The 21,766-nt window shown below is 47.2% G+C and overlaps 1 protein-coding gene across 1 annotated transcript in view; it reads right to left on the bottom strand.

Moving 5' to 3' along the window:
* Positions 1 to 21,766, bottom strand: part of mgat4b (alpha-1,3-mannosyl-glycoprotein 4-beta-N-acetylglucosaminyltransferase B) — a 95,259-nt gene that overhangs the window by 4,134 nt on the left and 69,359 nt on the right. Inside the window, exons 7-14 of the mRNA XM_064325865.1 lie at positions 20,132 to 20,207; positions 15,976 to 16,090; positions 8,077 to 8,207; positions 7,590 to 7,697; positions 4,673 to 4,866; positions 4,118 to 4,196; positions 2,449 to 2,536; positions 8 to 120 (exon numbers count right to left, since the gene is read on the bottom strand). Coding sequence (XP_064181935.1) covers positions 8 to 120; positions 2,449 to 2,536; positions 4,118 to 4,196; positions 4,673 to 4,866; positions 7,590 to 7,697; positions 8,077 to 8,207; positions 15,976 to 16,090; positions 20,132 to 20,207 — 904 coding nt within the window. The remainder of the gene's footprint in view (positions 1 to 7; positions 121 to 2,448; positions 2,537 to 4,117; positions 4,197 to 4,672; positions 4,867 to 7,589; positions 7,698 to 8,076; positions 8,208 to 15,975; positions 16,091 to 20,131; positions 20,208 to 21,766) is intronic.

Below are 21,766 nucleotides of genomic sequence, written 5' to 3'. Positions count from 1 at the left end.
CACGTACCTCGCTGAGGATGACCCAGACAGGCGAGTCCGTTAGCACCGATAGCCGCAGGGCCTCCAGTGGCCCGAACGTGGGGTCCACCTCCCCCTCCGCTATGCCATTCTGGAATGTTCCTGAAAGAGAGCCACAAGGCAGAGTGTACATGAGTCCCACATATGTACTGATGTGAAGAGCATGAAGAGCTCTTACCACGAGACACGAACACACACACACACACACACACACATAAACAGACATGGAAACGGACACACACACACACACATACACAGACATGGAAACGGACACACACACACACACACATACACAGACATGGAAACGGACACACACACACACACATACACAGACATGGACACGGACATACTCACACACACATACACATACACGCAAGGATACAGACACGGACACACACATATGACAAAGCAGCCATGAGCCTGTCACACATAATAACAGCGCCTTTAAAAAAGATAGTCAGCGCACATGCAAAAGCAGAAACATCTTCTTTAGTTTCTCTGTGTATTCTTAAAAAACCACCACAGCAAAGAGCACAGAAAAATAGTGGTCCACCGCTCCTCTCCTGAGCTTCTGTTACTCCCATCTGCCAGCAGGGGGTGCTAGTTGCCCCCCCCCAGCCCATGTGATTCTTCTGTTTCCAGGTAATGGAGAGCACCTGTATGGAGTCAATTTAAGAAGCTCTGGCTGGCTTCTTCATGTTTCTTCCTAACATCTGGATCACATGGCCCTGGCTATGATCCTGCCTACTTTGGATGTTGAGTTAGTTTCGTATGGATGTGCAGGAACCTAACAGTGACTCTGTCTCGGCTCCGATTGCGTTGTGCACTTGTCAGACTATGCGACGGCTTGACTGTCACATCCTGTGTTTAAAAATAGCACGCAATTGCTCATTGCTCAAGGGGGAGCCAATACAACACGATACAAAATATCACCGCTAATTCCTGTCACATGGTACACAGCTTAACGCCTGTGATGAGTAATTCCATCATAATGAGAAGACCTTAATGACACAATATCACACGTAAGATATTGTTTTCCTGCATTCATCCACAAGCGTCAGACGTAGACAGCCAAAACAGGCGTCCTGGTTACAGGGTACAGGGTCACCCTTCAGAACAGCGGTAGGACAGGTGAAACTGGCACACGTCAGCTGTGCTTTTGCGTAGGAGAGGGGAGATGCTGTTATTTACCCACTCAGTACACCAAGGCGGCAGAAAAGCATTCGGCTTTACAGTCAGGTGGGATAAATGCTCGCTCGCCTGTTCAATGCTACACGGACACAGATACAGGAGTCACCACTGCACAGTGTAGCCACAATCCTAACGGTGTTGCTTGAATATGTAGAGTATAACAAATCAAAATATTAATAATACTCGTAACATTACCATAAAGCTCTGCAACCTGTTTTTTAAGGGTGTTGTAGTGTATTTCGGAGGATACAACTGCGCAGATAAGAAAGCCAACATGAAGATTTGCACACAAGGCTTTGCCAAACAGAGAGCAAATGCCAGACAGTTTAACGATCTGGCCTTCCGACAATCCATAAACGAGAACAAGCGTAATACTTGATGAGAATGTCAGGAATTGTGTTTTTCCAAGGAAAAATCCAGACTGAGCAGTCTGCCCGTATTTGTATTTCCTCAATAGCTGAAGAACAAGGAGGAGGAGGAGAAGAAGGACAGGGTGTTTGGACGCTCTGTTTATAAGCACTTGAATTCCAGCACTTGCTTGGACCCTTAATAACTATAATAACCCATCAGACCCATGTCTACTGAACAGAGCATGATAATGTCCTTGCTCCAAGGAGTCTCACGCTAAGCAGCAAGCTGTAGTGGGGCCGATTCAAATGACCTTTGGAACACTTCACATCAACACATTTAGGGAAAAGACGGAGCTTTTCAAGTCAATCGTTGCTGTGGCAACCCCCGTAACCGAGCGAGACGCAACCGGCACCGGATTGGCAGCGCGGGGGTTTCAGCGCCGTTGCTACCGTGGTGGGGGGGGGGGGGCGTCAAATCTGGGGTGAGAGCGCGAAGTGTGACAGGCAGATGGCGAGGTCTGTAGCACCTCCCTAAACCTCAGGGGCTCACACACGACACACGTGCCTCCCTACACAGCTGTACACTAAACACAGAAGAGGAGGTAGCTACGAGGAGAGAAAGGACGGAGAGAAAGAGAGAAAGAAAGTAGCTCACATTGTCATTTTTTAATGGTTATTGCTGTTCATTACCACTATTTTATTTGTTAACAAACCACTATCACTGAGGGTCCAAGAACGCTATTGTTATTATTGTTGTACATTATTATTGTTCATATAGTTGTTGTAGCTAATATTGTTGTTTTATGCAAACAGTCGCTATGCCATGCTGATGCCTGTGCTGATAAAGCTTATTTGACGGATTTGAATGAGAGAGAAGAGAGGGGCTAACCAATGCGAATGAAGCCATCTTCCGTGCGGTGATACTTGGGCGTTTTCTCCCGCCCCTCTTTCAGCGCCTCCTTCTCTGATTGGATGTTCTGTGAGGACGAGGAGAGCAAAACTGAGCATGTGCAAAGTCAGAGACACAGACACGGAGTCACAGCAACTATAAATGAGACGCAAGTGTGCATAGACTAGCTCTCTGATTACTTACTGCCATTTAGAATGAGTCAGAGTGCAATAACAATCAGCCAATTTGCACTAACTGGCTCTCTGCATGCAATGACAGCAAACGCGCACTGGCTCACTCTGTGCATGTACTGACAGCCAATGTGCACTGACTGGCTCTGTGCATGCACTGACAGCCAATGAGCACTGATTGGCTTTGTGCATGTACTGACAGCCAATGAGCACTGCCTGGCTTTGTGCATGTACTGACAGCCAATGTGCACTGACTGGCTCTGTGCATGTACTGACAGCCAATGAGCACTGACTGGCTCTGTGCATGTACTGACAGCCAATGTGCACTGACTGGCTCTGTGCATGTACTGACAGCCAATGTGCACTGACTGGCTCTGTGCATGTACTGACAGCCAATGTGCACTGACTGGCTCTGTGCATGTACTGACAGCCAGTGTGCACTGACTGGCTCTGTGCTTTTACGTCTGTAGAGCGCCTGTACCGGTAAATCTTTCCCTGTCACTGATACAACAAAACACCAGTTCATGCTGTCACCATCAAAGACGAAACAGAAGACAGCCTGACCTTCAGCACGGCAGACTTATTTGTCTTTTTCGCAGCAGAAACGCTCTTTCAGCATCAGTTTTCAAATGTTCCCACAAGTACTTGCACAGCAGCGAAAACATGACATTTCTAACTAATCTCATTTTCATTATACGTCTCCGCAGCGCAATATTCTTTCCTCCAGTCGGCTTCCAGAGGCCGCGAGTCATCGCCTCCCGAAGATGAACAAGCCTCCCAGCCCGTTTTTCCCTCCATTTACAAGGAGGTCTACAAGAAGACACCAGACGGTCTGCTCCGAAAAGTTAGACCCAAATTACCCCTGCGGCAAAAACAGAGCAATTTGCGCCGTGTCCCCGTTGCGATTAAACACTCTTTTGCCGGAATTACAAGGCTCTCAGGGTCTCTGGGGGCAAGCAGAGAGAAAGAAACTGCAGCGAGTGCCATGCCAGGCTTTCAGGAGCTGGCCATTAATCTTGCTGCAGAGTAAGTGTTCAGCCTTAAATGAAACACCACACGCCAGGCCGGAGCAAAACACCAGCCCACTGCCAGAACCAAATTCAAGCATTCACTACATCTTTTCTTAGCTATTACACCACCTCCCTCTCTCTCTCTCTCTCTCTCTCTCTCCTCTTTCAATCTCTATCTCTCTATTCCACCTTTAATCCCAAAGAAATCTCAGCTGGGCATTAGCGACAAACACTAGCTACGGTTTTGGGACCGGCTCTGACATTACTTCCTGATGGCAGCAGGACAAGGCCACATTCAAAGGGGGATAAAGATAAAGGCTTGGATGCGGCCAGCAAAACCAGTCATTGACCACAGCGTTGGCACAGTCATTCGCGCCGATCTATTACTCTCAATTGTCCGAGCAACTTCCTGCTGGAACCGAGGGAGCTCTGCTGCCCCTAGAGGTAAAGACAGGGAGTGACACTCACGTCAAAAGGCAGGACCTCCACGGTGGTGTTGAAGAGTTTGTCACCTGGATGCTCGATGTTTCCACTTCGGAAGAAATACCTGCAGGGAGTCAGGAAGGGGAAAAAAACAGGTCAGGTGGGAGAGGGGCGCAGGGGTGTGGGGGTGGAATTATTCATGACAAGCTTTTCGTGGCTCTGATTATCGCCTTTGTTATTACTATTACTGTTATGGGCGCAATTTACAGGTGCTCTAAATAACGTTTGGGACGAAGGCATATTTTTTTCTTGATTTGGCTCTGTACTCCATAATTTTATATGAATTTTGTAATCAAACAATTCTCAAGTGCAGATTCTCAGCTTTTATTGAAGGGAATTTTTTATACATTTTGGCTTCACCATGTAGAAATGACTTTTTTTTTAAAACACATAGCACCCCATTTCACAGCTATGTTACAGGCAACTGTCATGGGCACTATGTATGTATATACATAATTGTTTGTTATTAACAGTGTTATTGCAGCTTCATAACGTCCAGTGATACCAAACAGCAAGTACGTGTGCGCATGCGAGACTCGCCTCTCGATGCGGACAGGGGTGAAGAAGCGGATTCGGATGAAGTCCCCCGCCACCGGGGTGAAGGCCCAGAAGAAATCCTCCCCCAGATAGGCCTTCTCCAGGGTGAAGTGCTGGTAGGTCTTCAGGCTGGTCGTCACCTCCGCCAGGGGGTTGGCGTGACCCTTGTGGAGGGTCTGTTTCCCAAAGTCCTTGTCCTGGAACAAGCCATTCGATATGGGTAAGGGGGGGGGAGGAGGGGGCGGGGAGCATTACACAGCTTATGAAATCTCCAAATTAAATAAGCAGCAATCTACGAGGACATAATCAATATAGCATCGAGCCGGGGCAGGCCTTACACGACCAGCCTTCTTCCTCTGAAAGATTTAAAGCCCCGCGTCGTCCGTCACAAAGAGAGATGATGAAAGGCCGATCTCGCCGCCGACTCTTTGAAGATTTGTTCCGAGGGAAGCCATTTGATAATTCCCGCGTCTCGTTAGGTTAATTAACGCGCCCGCTGCTCGGAGGAGGTGTCTCCCGGCAGCTCTGGCGACCCCCCTGTCTCCGGAGGGGAGCAAACTTCTCTCGCCCCCTTCGACAATCCCCGCGGCGAGAACCAAGGGGCACGCCGGCACGCGCCCACTCGCCCAAACCCAGGGAGGAACGCCCTGTTCTATCGCTCCGAAGCACAGACTCCCAAAACCGTCCCCGCACACCGCCCGCTCTACGGGTGAGAACGTTCCCCCGCGATGGGCCCGCCTCAAATAAAGTTCAAATAACAAACTACGATTTTTAACACGCGTGTCAAAATGACGGCTCTAGCGTTCCTCAGTGAACCGCGAGCTCTGATTAGTTTGAAAGTCTGAGGAAGTGGCGTAACGTGTATTCTGCACATTAACCACTCTCACAAGCCGCAGCTGGGGAGCCCTGCTCTACAACACTGCTTTCCAGTCCGAGCTGGCTTTCTTATAACTGAGCTACTAATAAAGTTTTAATGTGGTTTAATAAGGTCTGATAAATAAAGTCTTAATAAGGTTTAATAAATAGGTTGTGCTGCGTTTTATTGCACTGTAGGGATGGGCTGTTGAGCTAAATTCTCTAAATGTTTACACTTCAGAATGTTGGGTTATGAAATGTTTATATATGCCATTATGTAATCATATCTCTTCCCTATTTATAAACATATTTCTTGCAATTTGATGTTGAAAGCTCAAAAATGCAGAATTATGGGTGCTCGAGCATTAGCTGTTGCCCAGCCTGATCAAAAATGATATTTCACAATTTGTGAGTGATGTAACAGATGCCATTTTAATTTATTTAATTTGTCATCATAAAAGAGCTTACTTGCAGATAACGAAAAAATAATTAAACCCATTGGATATTCAGAAAAACTCCACTATAAGAATACCAATAGCCAAACCAGTGAACAAAATTAAATTTTCTGCAGAAAACAAAAAATATAATACATGCCAAATATGAAAACGAGGCACTGATGGGCATATAAAAAATAAACAAACTGATAAGGAGCGTACGCTCTCTGGCTCAAATCAAGTTTTCTCAAAATAATGAAATGTAGGAACAAAACCATACAACGATAAAGAATTAAATATGCTCTGTTACTTCGTAGTCTATTTGACCTGTTTTTAGTGTCAGCTGATAGTCTCTCGGTATATCAAGTTTGCGTTCAATGAATTATCCATGTCTGCGTTTCCGGCATTAATTGGATCATTTACAATCAGGCCTGCATCTGAGAAGGCTCACTTCAACCGTGTTTACACACTCTGCTGGGCCCAGCCCCAGTGTCCTCACATTCCAATTAGTTTGACCGAGCTACGGATTGAATACACTTAACTTAAATAATGCACACTGTGAGTCATGTACGCTACATTTCACAAAAGTATGTGGACACCAGGACCAGAGCATGGCTGTGGGGATTCGCTTCCATTCTGCCACAGGAGCATTGGTGAGGTCGGGCACTGATGTTGGGCGATCAGGCCTGGCTCGCAGTCAGCATTCCAGTTCATCCCAAAGGTGCTTGATGGGGTAGAGGTCAGGGGTCTGTGCAGGCCAATCAAACTCTTGTTTCCACTTCACAATAACAGCACTAACAGTTGACTGGGGTAGCTCTGGCTGGGCAGAAATGAGAAAAACTGACTTGTTGAGAAGGAGTCATTCCATGACAGTGCAAAGATGACAGTCTCTGAGCTCTTCGGTATGACCCATTCTACTGCCAATGTTTCTCTATGCAGATTGCATGGCTGCATGCACCTGTTAGCAATGGGTGTGGCAGAAATAGCCAAAACCACTAATTGGAAGGGAGTGTTCACATACTACTGAAAATGCACACTTTTAGTGTATGAGGAAAAATGCATTAAGTGGCATATTCACACACTGAAGAAAGCGCAGTGCTGAAAGGTCTGTCGTAAGCCTTCAATTAAAAGCTTTAAGCATGTTTGCGCATCTTCTGGTATGCGGAGCCTTCTTTTTCTTTGCTTACTTGCTTCTGAAATATTTAAGAAACTAACTTAAATAAATATCAATGATTATAACTAAAACCAATATTAGCAACTGTAGAACAAGTCACAGAAGAACCAATTTAGCATAATGGAGGCTGCTGCCTCAGCATAGTTTAAGGGTCAAACTCTAAAATAACACTGAATATACATCTTTGATTTTATCTTCATGTTGACGGAAGGGGAGCTCAGAGAGAACAGGTCTCCCTTTAAAAGCGCGGAGCAGATAGCCGCCAGGTCGTGTCAAACCCAGATCGGAATTCAATCTTCGGTTCAATCACGTAATTCATTAGAAGCTGCTGGAGCAGGGATTCCAGCACTATAAATGCATGGGAAGTTCTGCCAAGCGCGTATAAATAATGTCCATGAATTAATCATGCAATGATGTAGAGGAGCCGCGGTCTTGGCGTCGGGCCTGGGCTCCTCACCTTCAGCTTCTGGATCTTTCCGGCGAGGGAGGAGTGCGTGCCCACGTGCTGGAAGAGCGAGGGTTTGAACCGGATCCTCAGGTTAGCCTTCTGCCTGTCACAGTGTTTCTATAGGGGGGGCGGGGTGGTGTGGGGTGGGGGGGGAGGATAGGAGGGGGGAGGAAAGAAGAAGGAGGTAATGTGTGAGGAGGGGGGGGGGAGAATGTGGGTAGAGTGAGAGAAAGAGCAGGGGTGAGGGGGAGGTGAAAAAAAAGATTTATTTTCCATACAAAGGAAACCAGAGATAATACAAACACCTGCAGAAGAACAAGATCAGACCAGACAAGTAAAACAGGATCATTCAGGCAGAGAACAAGACAATCGACTCTTCTGTGACATGCTGGAAGAAGAAAAAAAAATGCTGCTGTAGAGAGAAAAAAAAAGACCCTCTGGAGTTATAGAGAGGGTGACGACCCCTGACCCTGTGACCTCTCACCCCTGTACTTACAGCATCCTTTTCCGGGTTGCAGACCTTCACCCACATGATGTGGTCAAGCAGCCAGTCGATTGGCTTGTCCTTGTAGAACATCAGCATGAACTCCACAATTAGAGAGAGGTCCAGAGACTTGAACATCTTTCCTGGGGGGGGGGAGAAACAGCACACACGGTACAATGAGACGCACTAACATTACATTACAACCACTTAGCAAGACGCTAATCCAGAGCAAAGTACTGGAGACTGTAGAACGTCAGCGCTAGTCCTCGGGAATACTGAGGTGCCAAGAAGGCCCATTCACAATCAATAACTGCCAGATTTCTGCCTGTTTCCGTGACATGCGTGTGATTGACTGGACAGATCCGCCACGCCATGAAGGCGTGTCAGTGGACCCCCCCGAGGTCCAGCTCTTGCTTATGCTGCGATTCCCCTGCGGTAGCCCCCCTGTCAGAACGCCCAAGCTCTCTTATTGCTCCACTCCAGTGACTCTCGGACACGGCCGGCTGGACCGAGGGCGTCGCCCTGCCCCAGCCACCTGTCAATCACAGTGGACGCCATTACCATACTGGCTGTGAGAGCCGAGTTGAGGCAGGAAGTCGCCCTGTAACTCTGACCTCTGTGAAGGTCATGCACAGAAACACACACACACACACACACACTATGCCCTTATCTCACTGGAAACACACAAACACAATGCATCCTATTGCACTGGAAACACACAAACACAATTCTTCTATCACGCTGGAAACTCACAAACACAATTCTTCCATCCCACTAAAAACACACACAAACAATGCATCTATCCCACTGGAAATACACAAACGCAATGTCCCTATCCCATTGGAAAAACACAAACGTCATGTCACCACCTCATTAAGGAAATCCCTTCCAACAGCAGGTAAAAGATTAAGCAAAGCAGGTGAAAAATGCAAACATGAACACATCAATGACCTCTTCAAGCACGGTGGTCAGTATTCTAATGTCACCACAAGAGTGATATGGAAATATCAGCAACACAGACACAGAAACAAACACAATCACACAAACACTCTTTTACATGTGCTTGCATACACATGCACACACAATCTCTTTCTCTCTCTCTCTCACGCACGTACGCACGCACACACGCACACGCGCATACACACGCGCACACACACACAGCAGTGGTCAGCAGAGCCTGCAGTGTCCCTTCTGCTGAGAGGGGGCAGGCCGTTGACCTTCAGGGCTGGTGTGGCTCCAGATGGACTCTGACACACACAGCCACCGCAGGAGCCTCTCTTTCATCTGTCAGCTGTGCGTGGGAGATGAGAGGCAGCGCCCGGGACAGGTGGAGCTCTTTAATCAGACAGGTGTGTGTCCCCGGGGACAGTCTCACCGCACTCCTCCATCTCCACTCAAATGCACAACAGGGACACATTACACACCCAGCCCCTTACAGTCTGACCACAAGGACACGCAACACATGCACTCACACGCGTGTACGCACACGCATACACACATGCACATACAGTACAGACACACATATATACACACACACACACACAAACATGCATACTGTACATGCATACACACACACACACATATACACATACACACACATATACACATACACACTCACATGCACACACACACATACAGTACAGACACATATATCACACACACTCACATGCACACACACATACAGTACAAACACACACACACACACACACGCATAAATACTACCCTAGCCCAAAAATATGACCCAACGCCCCAAATACCTCCCTACAAACCCCCATCCCACATGCCTTCAAGCCCCCCCTCTAAGCCCCTCCTTGCGAACGCCTGCTCCTTATTGGCAGTGACAGAGCGCCCTTTCAGGTGCGGGCATCGGAGCCTGAGTCAGCTGACCGGGAACGAAGCGGCTCGAACTGCAAGCGGGATCAATGTCAGTGTTTAGCGTCGATGTTCTCCGATAGCGCAGGAGGAAGTCTGAGATAAGCGACTCGATCAAAACACGAGTAAACAGAGACCGTGTGTGAATACACACAGGAAGCGGGAAAACAGGAAAACAATAACGGATTCATGAGGACATTTATAGTGCCTATAATGTTTACTGAATGCTGAGCTGAATGTTGAATGAATACGATGGAAGAAACAATGAATGGATTCGATGAGGACACATTCATAGTGCCTATAATGTTTACATGAATGCTGAGCTGAATGTTGAATGAATCCATGAATGAATGAACAAATGAATGACTACACTCGTGGTGCCTATAATGTTTAATACAGAGCTGAATGTTGAATGAATCCATGAATCTATGAATGAATGATGTTATTTATAGCACCTACAATGTGTAATGCATACTGAGCTGAACGCTGAATGAATCCATGAATAAACAAATGAATGAATGAAGAGCATGAGATGAGCGAAGGAACACTGCAGGCTGCTGGCCAAATAACAGCAGGTGTTCTTCCAATCTGCACATTCTGAGTATCAGAGCCAAGAAAATAAAAAAGCACTCTAATAACCTAATTTATCATTTTAATTCTAATCCACGGTAATACATCATTTTTACTACGCCATTTTCCCAGTGGCTTAATCCTCTAACATTACCTTAATTCCATTAAGGGTTCTTTCCTCTCACCTTAGCTTCCCAAAGTCATCAAGACATTTTACGCATGTAACGCATCACTAGTTTCTTCGGGTGAGGTTAGCGCGCTACAGCTGTGACTGAGCTACCCATGAATATCCAACAATGTGAATCTCAAGCATACCCACCCCCCCCACCCCCACCCACACCCCCACCCCCACCCCCCAACCTCGACATGGGGGAAAAAAAAGCTATGAGCAGATGCACAAGCAAATGAATTTCAGAAGCTGTCTTGGTTTGTCACCCCCTCCGATCAGAATTCAAATGATGCTGGGGAGCCTGGAGCCATCCGGAAACACCTGAGCAGCACCTGCTGAGCCAGCACAACGCGATTATCTTTCACGCGGTCAGGACTGCTCCGCGCACCGAGTCCGACAGAACGCCGTTCGCGTTCGTCTGCATCGGGAGAGACGGTATAAAAGGGCCTCTGATAATCATTTTAATTGCCAATTAGAAAAAAAGATATTACTCAATGCCAAAGATACACACAGGGGAGAAGAAGAAGAAAAAAAGCTTTTAGCTCTGTGTTCAGTCATAAACAATGCACAGTTAATGATCTACATGGAGCATAATTAGCCAGTGATTTAAATACGAGCTTGATGGTTAATGTGCGATCAACACACCCAGCATAACTGACTATAGGCTAAAAGGGCTATGCATTATTCCCCTATTTGCGGGCGATTATCCGGGAGAGGATTTCTGGGATCTCTCCTTCCTTATTTACTGACGTTAACCGAAGGGTTTGACGTAGCCGGAGCGCGGCGACTGACATCCCGCTCCTCGCTCCGAAATGGCGGCGAGCGGCGGTGTTTGAGACGCGGCTGACAGGCGTGATGCGAGGCCCGAGGAGCCCAATCCAATTATCACGCTTCCCATAAATCCAAATCTGTTCTCTAAATCTGAATGTGCAAGGAGGCAGGGAGCATGAGTCAAGAGTCTGTTTCTCCCTCTCTCTCCCTTTCTCTCTCTCTCTCTCACTCTCCTTTCCCCCTCCCATCTCACGCTCTCCATCTTCTCTTGTGCTCTCTCCCTCCCTCCCTCCTTATCTCTTTCTCTCTCTCTGTCTCCCTCTCTCTCTCTCTCCTTCCCCCTTCCATCTCACTCTCTCTCCCTCTCCTTTCCTCCTTTCCCCCTCCCATCTCACTCTCTCTCCCTCTCCTTTCCTCCTTTCCCCCTCCCATCTCACTCTCTCTCCCTCTCCTTTCCTCCTTTCCCTCCCATCTCACTCTCTCTCCTCTCCTTTCCCCTCCCATCTCACTCTCTCTCCATCTTCTCATGTGCTCTCTCTCCCTCCCTCCCTCCCTCCCTCCCTCTTTCTCTCTCTCTCCTTCCCCTCCCTGCTCACTTTCTCTCCATCTTTTCCTGTGCTCTCTCCCCTCCTCCTTTCCCCCTCTCTCCTTCCCTCCCCACTGACTCTCTCTCCATCTTCTCTCCCTCCCTCCTTTCCCCCCTTTCTCTCACACCCCACCTTCTTCCCTTGTGCTCTCTCGCTCTCTCTCTCGCTCTCTTTCTCGGAGTGTGAATTGCCTAATACGACAGCTTCCTCCTCATATTAGTGCAGGTCTGGGGACAATCTGACAGCGAACAGGAAGTTCCCATCTGGGTTCATTTAGCGCGTTTCATTTTTTGCCTTTTCGATGAATCACAAAAGGGAAACGACTCCAACGAGCCTCCATCCGCGCTGCCAGCTACAACTGGCGCTACGTTTGCTCGGGTCGATGTATCAAGACTCTCACAAAGACGGCGATGAGCGGAACGCACAGTGGTGCCGGTCTCTGAAAGAGACCTTTAAGAGACCTGGCACATCCAGCCAGCTAAATGCACATGCTGGCACAAAGGCCCTAGAAACGCTCAACCAATCAGAGGATAAGAAGACAAAGGTTGAGGATCGTGGCAAAAAAAAAAAAGCACCAGCAGTGTTTTCACTATTCTGTAGCCAAAAATGAGCAGAGGCAAATGCGAGCAAGCCTGAATACGGCACAGAGATGAAACAGAAACAAAATGGCACCAGCCTCTTTAAAACTGAACATAGCGGAGTTGAAACAGACACAAAATGGCGCCAGTGTCTTTAAGAGGGCGTACAATGCGGAGACCAATGCCCTCCTCCCCTGCCCCCGCAGAAAGGCAGGCCTGAATCGGGAGCCCTGTCGCTAGGCCGGACCGCAGAGATGTGGGTTTGACGCTACGACGCTAATTGGACGGAGCAGAGGAAGCAGTCACGAGACGGTCGGGCCTGGGAGAGAGGCGCTGCAGTGGCGTTCAGCAGGGCTTTACCTGTGATGTGTCCAGGGGCCCGTTACAGAGTAACTCATACACTGAGGGAGCCAGAGCACACCGGTGTGCCCGTACGTGTCTGAGTGAGAGAGAGCGTCTGTGTGATTGAAAGAGATGGACAGTGTGAGGGAGGGAGGAAGAGAGAGAGAGAGAGAGAGAGAGAGAGAGAGAGAGACACATACGTGTAAGTGAAAGTGTGAGTGAGAGTAAGGTGGGCTCAGGGGCGGGGGGGAGCAGGGATAGTGTTTTTGTGGTGTGGACAAGGGTATCTGTGTTTGTGTGCGCATATGAGAGAAATAATGCATATGTTTTTGTGCACTGAGCCTTGGCAACTGCACATGTGTTCAGGGGAGATTAGGACTCCTTTGTGAATTCATTCCCCCCCCCCCCAACCCCACCCCCCTGCAACCTCCACACCAGCCTGCCCCCAATAAGGGCGGAGAGCTAAGCCCTCTGGGAATGTTCCGGAGGGAATAAACGCATCGGCGCACCTTTCGCTTAGTCTCCCTGGCCGTCCGGGCTCGGCGCTGACAGGAGCGAGAGATTACGGGTGACACGACAGCCGCCTGGCCCCGCCCGCTCCAGCCTTTCCCCCGGTTATGATGCTCCTTAATGAGAACATCCAGACACCTGCAGCGGCATCCGCAACCGGGGCCCAGAAGTCCCTGCACGCTCATTAAAGCTCAAAGCCAAAAAAAAAAAAAACACACACCGACGGCGATGACAAACGACGCGTCCGGGGCCAGGCCACGGCACCGGCCTCGTGACGCGCGATCGTACGCCTTCGCGCGTCCGCGCCGCCGCCCCCTGGAGGCGGAAACGATATCGACGGATTCAGGGCTCGATTCTCCTCCCGTGCGAGGGGAGCACCAAGCAAACTGACCCCAGTTACAGGCCCTTTCTCAGTCCCTTAATCAGAATTCTGCAGAGAGGACCACTGCTCGCTGTTCCCAGGACCCAAACTAATTGTCACTAATTTATAGGGGGTTCTGAGCTGTCCAGAACACACACAGATCCCTGCACTACATAAGCAGTCACCAACGTGAAAGAAAAGTTAAGTCACACCTATCTGTTTTATATATTAGGTACATTATGCACTTAGCATAAGCTGTTGTCCACAGAGCAAACTGAAGAGATTATATTCCACAGCTGCAAACTTAGTGAAGTGTGCAGGTTAAGCACACAGCGTGTGTGTTTTGTGTGTGTATGTGTGTGTGTGTGCGTGTGTGACAGAAAGTGAGACTATGTAAGCGTGTGACTGAATGTCTGTGTGTGAGTGTGTGTGTGTGTGTGCACATGTGTGTGTGCCCATGTCTGTGAGTGTGTGTGTGCGCGTTCAGATCATAGGGCCCTGCAAGGCCATGTGCAGCTCTGCCTGTAGTCCTTGTTCCATATGACCTACAGACCCACCTACAGACCTCTCCTTCTGCAGAAACTCTACAAAAGAAGCTTCCTTAAAGACCCAAACAACAAGCCAAATTAGCACCAACATCCCTCCTTTCTTACAAACCAACACGTCAATCACATGAAACCTAATATCACGCCCCGGTTACTGCCAAGTTGGCACGCTGCAATCCACAAAGCTGTGTACAGACACAGGCAAAATCCCACAATGCACCAAACAGCTGGAAGCACTGACTAGAAAAGCTCCATGGGCAAAAAGGGGATCTCCTGAAGACTCGGCTGCCATTTCCTCCACTGGGTCTTTTCAGGTCTCCCAGCGAGAAGAGGGAGCTTCAGTTCAGGACTTTGCGTTCAAGGGCACATACGGGGACTCTGCATTAATGAACAATCTCATTCCCTTCATCTTCCTCGCTTCGCGGTTTCCCCCCGACGGGACACGGGGGAAACCGGACGGTTCCGTTCCACGCACCCCTTCCAAATAAAAACCCCTTTACATTTTTCCACATGAGAAAGATCCATTATGCTTTTGGCAATCCCTCCCCCTACCCTCCCCATTCCCTGCTCACATCTGAAACTAATTTCACTATGGCAGTGGGCCCTGTGGGGGAAGGGGGGGGGGGGGGGGCTGGGGGTTGGTGATCTGCCGTCATTCATTTGTTTACTAAAAAGAATCACAAGACTACTGGCCCAGGCCCCGCCCCCAAATTTTCCCAAAGCCCCTTCTCCTGGTCACTGACTGAAGACAGGGGTCAGGGGTCCAGTTACAAAACACCAGCGGTTATAAAATAACAAGCAGACCCCGAAGCACCAGTCTGACCTTGCCAATTACAAAAAAAAAAGAACATTGATTCGAAACGGAACACATGACTCTTAAAACTGTGACAAACTTGGCTCCAAAACAGCAACGGCCTCCCTGGATGTGAAAAAGGAACAAAAGTCGATTGCTCTTATTTACACAGAACTCAGAATGAAGGGTCTTGCTGTTAGCTAAATGTTTCTGATCTTTGTCTTGAATGTGGTTTCTCTCTCTAGTCTCAAGTGACCACATGAGACCAGCTGCGGAGAGTCTGGTCTTTGTGAGTGACATCACAGAGGTCACTGTGGCAACAGAGACCAGTTCAGCTCTGGTGTGATGTTAGCGTGTCTGCTATCACAGGAGTCTTTTTGATTAGGAAGAAGGCCCTTCAGATACGGTTTGTTTTTGGGTCCACAGAGCAACATGCCCAACAGCATTCCTCAAAACAAGTCAGCCAAAATCCTGGGAGACGAGAGATCAATTCACTGCAGCTCTTTTAATTTAAGTAAGTTACTTTCTTAATTAGATCAGGATTTGGACTATCAGTGATGCGCCACTGACACATTCACAGTGTACTACTCCCTCCAAGTGCTCCCATTTTAGTCCCAGATTTGCCATGCTACACTATATATCACACTGCAACCTGCTCCACCAGCCTCTGTGCCCTACAGCAATCACACCGGAGCCCAATTGGCTCTCTCCCCCTGTAGTAGTTGTTTTTCCTCACCGGTGGACATCATCGATGATAAAACAGAGCACTGCATTCTGTGCTCCGTACTGCACAGCAGGTGTTGTAAAACTCACCGATGAAGCCCAGCTGGGAGAACTCCAGGATCATCCAATCCTCAGACGGCTGCTGCAGAGCGAAATTCTTCATCGTGGTGAAATAGTTTGGCCGCGCAACTATGTCGTCTTCCAGCTGGGAACAGGGGAAAGAGTGAGGGGGATGGAGGAGAGAGAGAGAGAGAGACGGATAGAGAGAGAGAGAGTGCGAGCGAGCGAGAGAGAGAGAGAGAGAGAGAGAGAGAGAGAGAGATAGGTCAAAGGTACCCACAATTGAAGTACTATTCAGAATGCTCCAATACACAGGTAAATAAGCGGCACATTTATTCAATATTCGGCTGTATAATTGAATCATTTAGCACTTATTTAACATCGTGCAGAATCGTCTAATCATTTCAAATGGTTTAAACGCAAGCCCAGCCCTTGCGGGCCCTATGCTGCATTAGCTCCATGCTTTTTCTCCATCTCCATTATTGTTTATTGCTCGTGATGTTATTGCTCCCTGCTCAGGCCAGTTATAAGCCTGCTGCTCCAAGAAAAGCAGAAGAGTAATGAGGAAAAACGCTTTCCTCTGGAGACAAATCTAAAAGGAGCCCCCCAACACCCTCACACCCATGATGTCACCACACATTGCTGTGTTTAACATGTTTACGAGCCAATTAAATCATCTGCCCAAACATGTACAATGAGGAATAAAATACTGACAAACATTCGAACATGACAGACGGCAATTACATTTTGGATATGCATTTCACATGCGTGGTGAATCTGCGATTTGTTTGTTACAAGGGCGGGGGCTAAAAATGCTGGTCAGACAGGTGTTTCGGCCTATGGATAATTAGACCAATGAGCTCTGCGCTCATTCGTCTTTGGCTAACTGTGACATCATAAGTGTGGCATCAGACTCCCCTTTAGAACCTTGGCAACAGTCTGGGAGAAAGTTCAGAATACCAGAGTGAGCTGGTTCCTGATTGGCTAGAAAGAGAAGCTCTGTTTCTACCCACCGTGAGGGACAACTCAAGACCTCGGTGCAGGGCGTGAGACACACAGCGTGAGAACTTCCGCTGCATACACACACCGCAGGCAGTGTGCAAGTATGACATCACAAGTCAGAAAACTCAACACATACAAATGCAATTTCTGAGGGAAGATAACACCCACACTGAAACAGAACACAGACGCCAAGAAAAACTGTAAATGAGCAAATGTCAGTTTTATTTCTCCTTCCTTCACTGCAGGAGACACGGAAGAAAAGTAAGAAGGAAATGTTCTCCCAGTTCTGTGACCTTTCAAGTACCAGAGAAGTGGGCATGACTTTTTTTACCATTCCCTGACTATAAGTCCCTGAATGGTGAGTTTGTAGGACAGCAAGAACACACAGTGGTCTATGCAGGTCTTTCTCCATTATTACCTTGAGCTGTATGTGCTATATGACTGGCCAGATTAAGACTATTAAAAAACACCTAGGTAGATCATAATTATCCTCAGCAGTGTGTGTGTGTGTGCAGGTGAGGTTGCTGCTGTCCCAAGACCACAAATCCAAAGTTACTCTTTTAGGCCTTTACCCCTTGAGGCCCTTAAGGTACTGACATGGGGGTTAGAAATGGCAGGGGTCCAGAGCTCAGGGGCATTCCAAAAAAAAGCTGTCAAAGTGAGGTCGGTCAAAGCTCCCCTTCGGGAGAAATCGAAACCCACTTAGAGAAAAGGGGGAGCCCTGAAACTTCCATCCCAGACATCGCACAAAAACCACCGTGATCCGCAAATGACCAGTTTCCTAAACAGCTGTCAGCAATATCGCTGCTCATTACTGCGTTCGTCTGTGGTCTTCAACACAGGCCACAGAAAAACCTAAATCAGGAGTGCTCCCTTCACTACAAGGACAGAGAAATCAAAAAATCAAATTATTATTATTATTATTACTATTATTATTATAACCATTTAAAGTGTTGATTAAAGCATAACATGTATATGTACACTTCATTTTTTGATGTGAAGTGTGCACTTGCTAAAAAGTTGTTCTGAATCTTCTGACAATGCAAGTTCAAAAATTGGCGATTGGTTAAAAAGTAAATTCCATGCAAAACATGGTCATCAAAAGACCTATGCCAAATCCTCCTGTAGTGGGCAGTATAAGAACTTTGTTTTTAAAAAAGCTTTTTTTTTGGCCCTTTAGGTATAACGCTGAAAATGATTACTTTGTTGGCACAGAGTCTTTCAGCCAGTAGCTGCTGGAATAACAAGCTAATCACACTCAGGTCCAAAACATTTCAAGATATCTCTCCCTATAACGCTGGAAATAATAACATTAGCCATGCAATGGTTCATTTTAAAGCAGAATTCATGCTGAGCTTACCATAAAGGTACTGTATCTTTATTGAGCTACAATGTATAAACCACTTTTTTACTGTTCATTAATATATGCCAGAATTACCACCTCACACTTATACCATCGAATTTTCATTTCAAATTTTATCATTTAAGGCAAAAAAGATTACAGAGTGCTTTTTGATACCCCTCTCCCACTCAATCCTTTCAGGTCGAGATAGGATGTCATATGACATCATGTTAAGCGGCCAATAGGAGAGCCCTTCACTGAGGTGCCGGGGGCTTTTGGGTGTAACTTTGGAATGCAGCTCAGGCCTTGAAGGAAAATACCTCACTTTGGCAAAACAAAAAAGAAGAAGAACAGGGAAAAAAAAGCAGGTGCAGCCTTCTCTTGTTTCTGCAATCCCACACCCCCTCTCCCCCATCCCAGGACCACAACCAGGCTGTACAGAAGCTCTTGCGTAAAACGCACACTACCAATATTCATAAAATGTATGATTATTACCGAGTTGCACGACCATACTGCAAATAGCAATACCAGCAAACCTATCAAACGTTTTGATCTTTCAAGGTTTTGCTGACAGTTTTTTTTCAGTTAGCAAAACCTTGAAGCTTAACATTTTCTGGATTTATTCTTTCGCTCTCATGCCTGGGTTCACACTTCATATACTATCTGTACATCTGAATACAACAATTATAATAATCGTTATTATAACATTAAATCTATAAAAAAAAGGTGGGCTAAGGATTTGGGCTAAGCATCTCTACCCTATAGAGCGGCTTTTTAAAACAATCTATACTGTCTAGGCTCAGGGGAGGAATAAGCAACAAAAGAAAAAAAAAAAACACGAGCACATGATCGGCAATCACATGACAGCCCCGAAGCCCTTAGACCTTTAAGGGCAGTCACAGGACGCGTTACCACGGCAGCGGAACAAAGAGATTACACTGACGAACTCATTCATCTGATTACCAAAGCCGGATAGTGAAGAACGAAAAGCGTAACGTCTGACCCTTTAAATTAGCACGCGGCCAAATTGCCCCCCTGGACATGAGCGCTTGCAGAAAGGCACGCCTTTTGCCATTTACCAAAAAACATCACGAGCAACCACGCCCCACCCCCTTTTTATTAGAAAAAACTCCCCAGAGTTCGTCAAAATGCCATTTGCTGCAGTAAATCAAATTAAGATCATTTATGTGCATCTGTTTGATATTTCACGTCACTCTCACCAATCACGCCCAATCCACAGAACATTAATCCGTAGATCTGTCTATCCATGGGCAGAGACGGGCAGAGCGTGTGTTCTCCTTCGGGGGAACCGCAGACAGAACGGCAGTCCTCGCGCGAAGGGTCACGGCGGGAACCAGACCGGCGCGGACGCCATCGCGACAGTCACCCGCTTCGCTCTCCTGCCCATGCCGCGGCGACTGCTCCTTCCGACGCCTCCCCAGAGACGGCGCGGAAGCAAAGAGTCCTTCATCTCGCAGCGCCGAGTGTCACGTAAGGCTAACGCTCAAACCAACTCCCACGAACACAGCCGATCCTGAGCATTTCTGCTCAGGTTATTCCACCGCCACCTACAAGAACGCTATCCGCGAAAACACATTTCACACAGCAAGACACTGCAAGTATAGAAAATAATCTTTTTTTTTTTTATTCCAAGCAGTGCATACGGATTAATAATGTTTACACAAAATACAATATTTAATCCTATAAAAATGTAATGCATAAAGATGAATATGAAATTCATGGCAGAGTCTATAGATTCAGTCCCATAAGAAGGTGAGATAATACAACTGGAAACGGCAACACTGCCCCTTGTGGTAAGAACCTGCAACGACAGTGTCTCACCTGCACGTAGTAGGTCCCCTTGGACTGGGCGTACATCATGAGGAAACAGTAGTCCAAGTTCTGCTTCGTTCGCCATCTGAGAAAGCAAGGAGAGACGTGCTTGAGATGAACTGTGCGTTAGCAATGTCGTGTTAAACACCGTTTCCAGAATGTTCCTCCACACCGTTGAAAAATCCTGACCAGACAAACCCCTTCTCCTCTCCTTTCCACGCCAGTCCAGAAATGTCACAGGTACACACATGTATGATTGTGCATTTGTGTGCAAGTCTGCGAGTTGGGGAAAGATAGAGTGTGCCGTGTAGTACAACGGTTACGGAACTCAACTTGCACCACAGAGATCGCGGGTTTGAATATCCAGCTGTATAAATGGACTGTATGTGAAATGTGAGTCGTGTGCCTACAAGCCTGCATCGCATATCCCACTGTGCTGCCTGCCTATGCGAACCCTGGAAGTGGCTTTTTCTCCTTTTCATTCCACCTCATTCTCTTTTTCCGTTCTATATATTCCAGGTGAAAAACAGCGCATGTGATCTCGCCTGCTGTTTCCTGTGAAACACAACATCAGGCGAACACGTGCCAGAGCTCTGGCAGGCCGACAGAAGGAACAGAGCCAATCATTCCACCGCAGAGCGGGGCGTCCAAGACGTAAGTACCACAGAGAACCAGGGAGACTTGACTCCTGCGGACTGCTTATTAAATGCGATGAGAAACCATGATGGGAATGATTTCAATAATGGAGTAATGGTCACTAGACCACAGTCACACCATGCTTCAGGAATTCAACGGTACTGCATATCTCACACACACACGCACACATAAAAAACACACACCCACATGGACCCACACACGCAAACACACAAACACACACATATCTAAAGAAGCATACAGACCTGGAGAACATTAGCATACATTGTTAACATTTCTTTTTTTAAAATAAAATCTTACTTCAGTTCGGTGTGGCCCAGTTAGGTACACAATGTACAGCTCAGAAGTTTGACAGAACAAGTTCAGGATCATGAAAACATAAACACACATTCAGATTCAGAGGCTTCTTGCCTCATAGAGCAAGTTCACCGAGTGACTGAGGTATTTATTTTTCTTCCAACAATCAGGAAAGAATTCAAATGCCCCTCCAGCGGTTGGACCCAAAACCTGGTGCCAGTGAACAACTCCAGAACACTGCTGCACTAAACTGCTTCATATCCCTACTGTAGCAAGGGCAACGTGTTTCATATGCAACACCCAGCTTCATCAGTCTTAACAGGTAACTACAGACATCTGCTTAATCTCTCTTCACAGGTAACTACAGACATCTGCTTCATCTGTCTTAACAGGTAACTACAGACATCTGCTTCATCAGTCTTTACAGGTAACTACCGACATCTGCTTCATCTCTCTTCACAGGTAACTACAGACATGTGCTTCATCTCTCTTCACAGGTAACTACAGACATGTGCTTCATCTCTCTTCACAGGTAACTACAGACATCTGCTTCATCTCTCTTCACAGGTAACTACAGACATCTGCTTCATCTCTCTTCACAGGTAACTACAGACATCTGCTTCATCTCTCTTCACAGGTAACTACAGACATCTGCTTCGTCTCTCTTCACAGGTAACTACAGACATCTGCTTT

The sequence above is a fragment of the Anguilla rostrata genome, chromosome 3, assembly GCF_018555375.3.
Source record: "Anguilla rostrata isolate EN2019 chromosome 3, ASM1855537v3, whole genome shotgun sequence".
Taxonomy (NCBI): Eukaryota; Metazoa; Chordata; class Actinopteri; order Anguilliformes; family Anguillidae; genus Anguilla; species Anguilla rostrata.
Note: the sequence above shows the minus strand (reverse complement) of the source record. Positions and strands in the feature narration are given on the sequence as shown.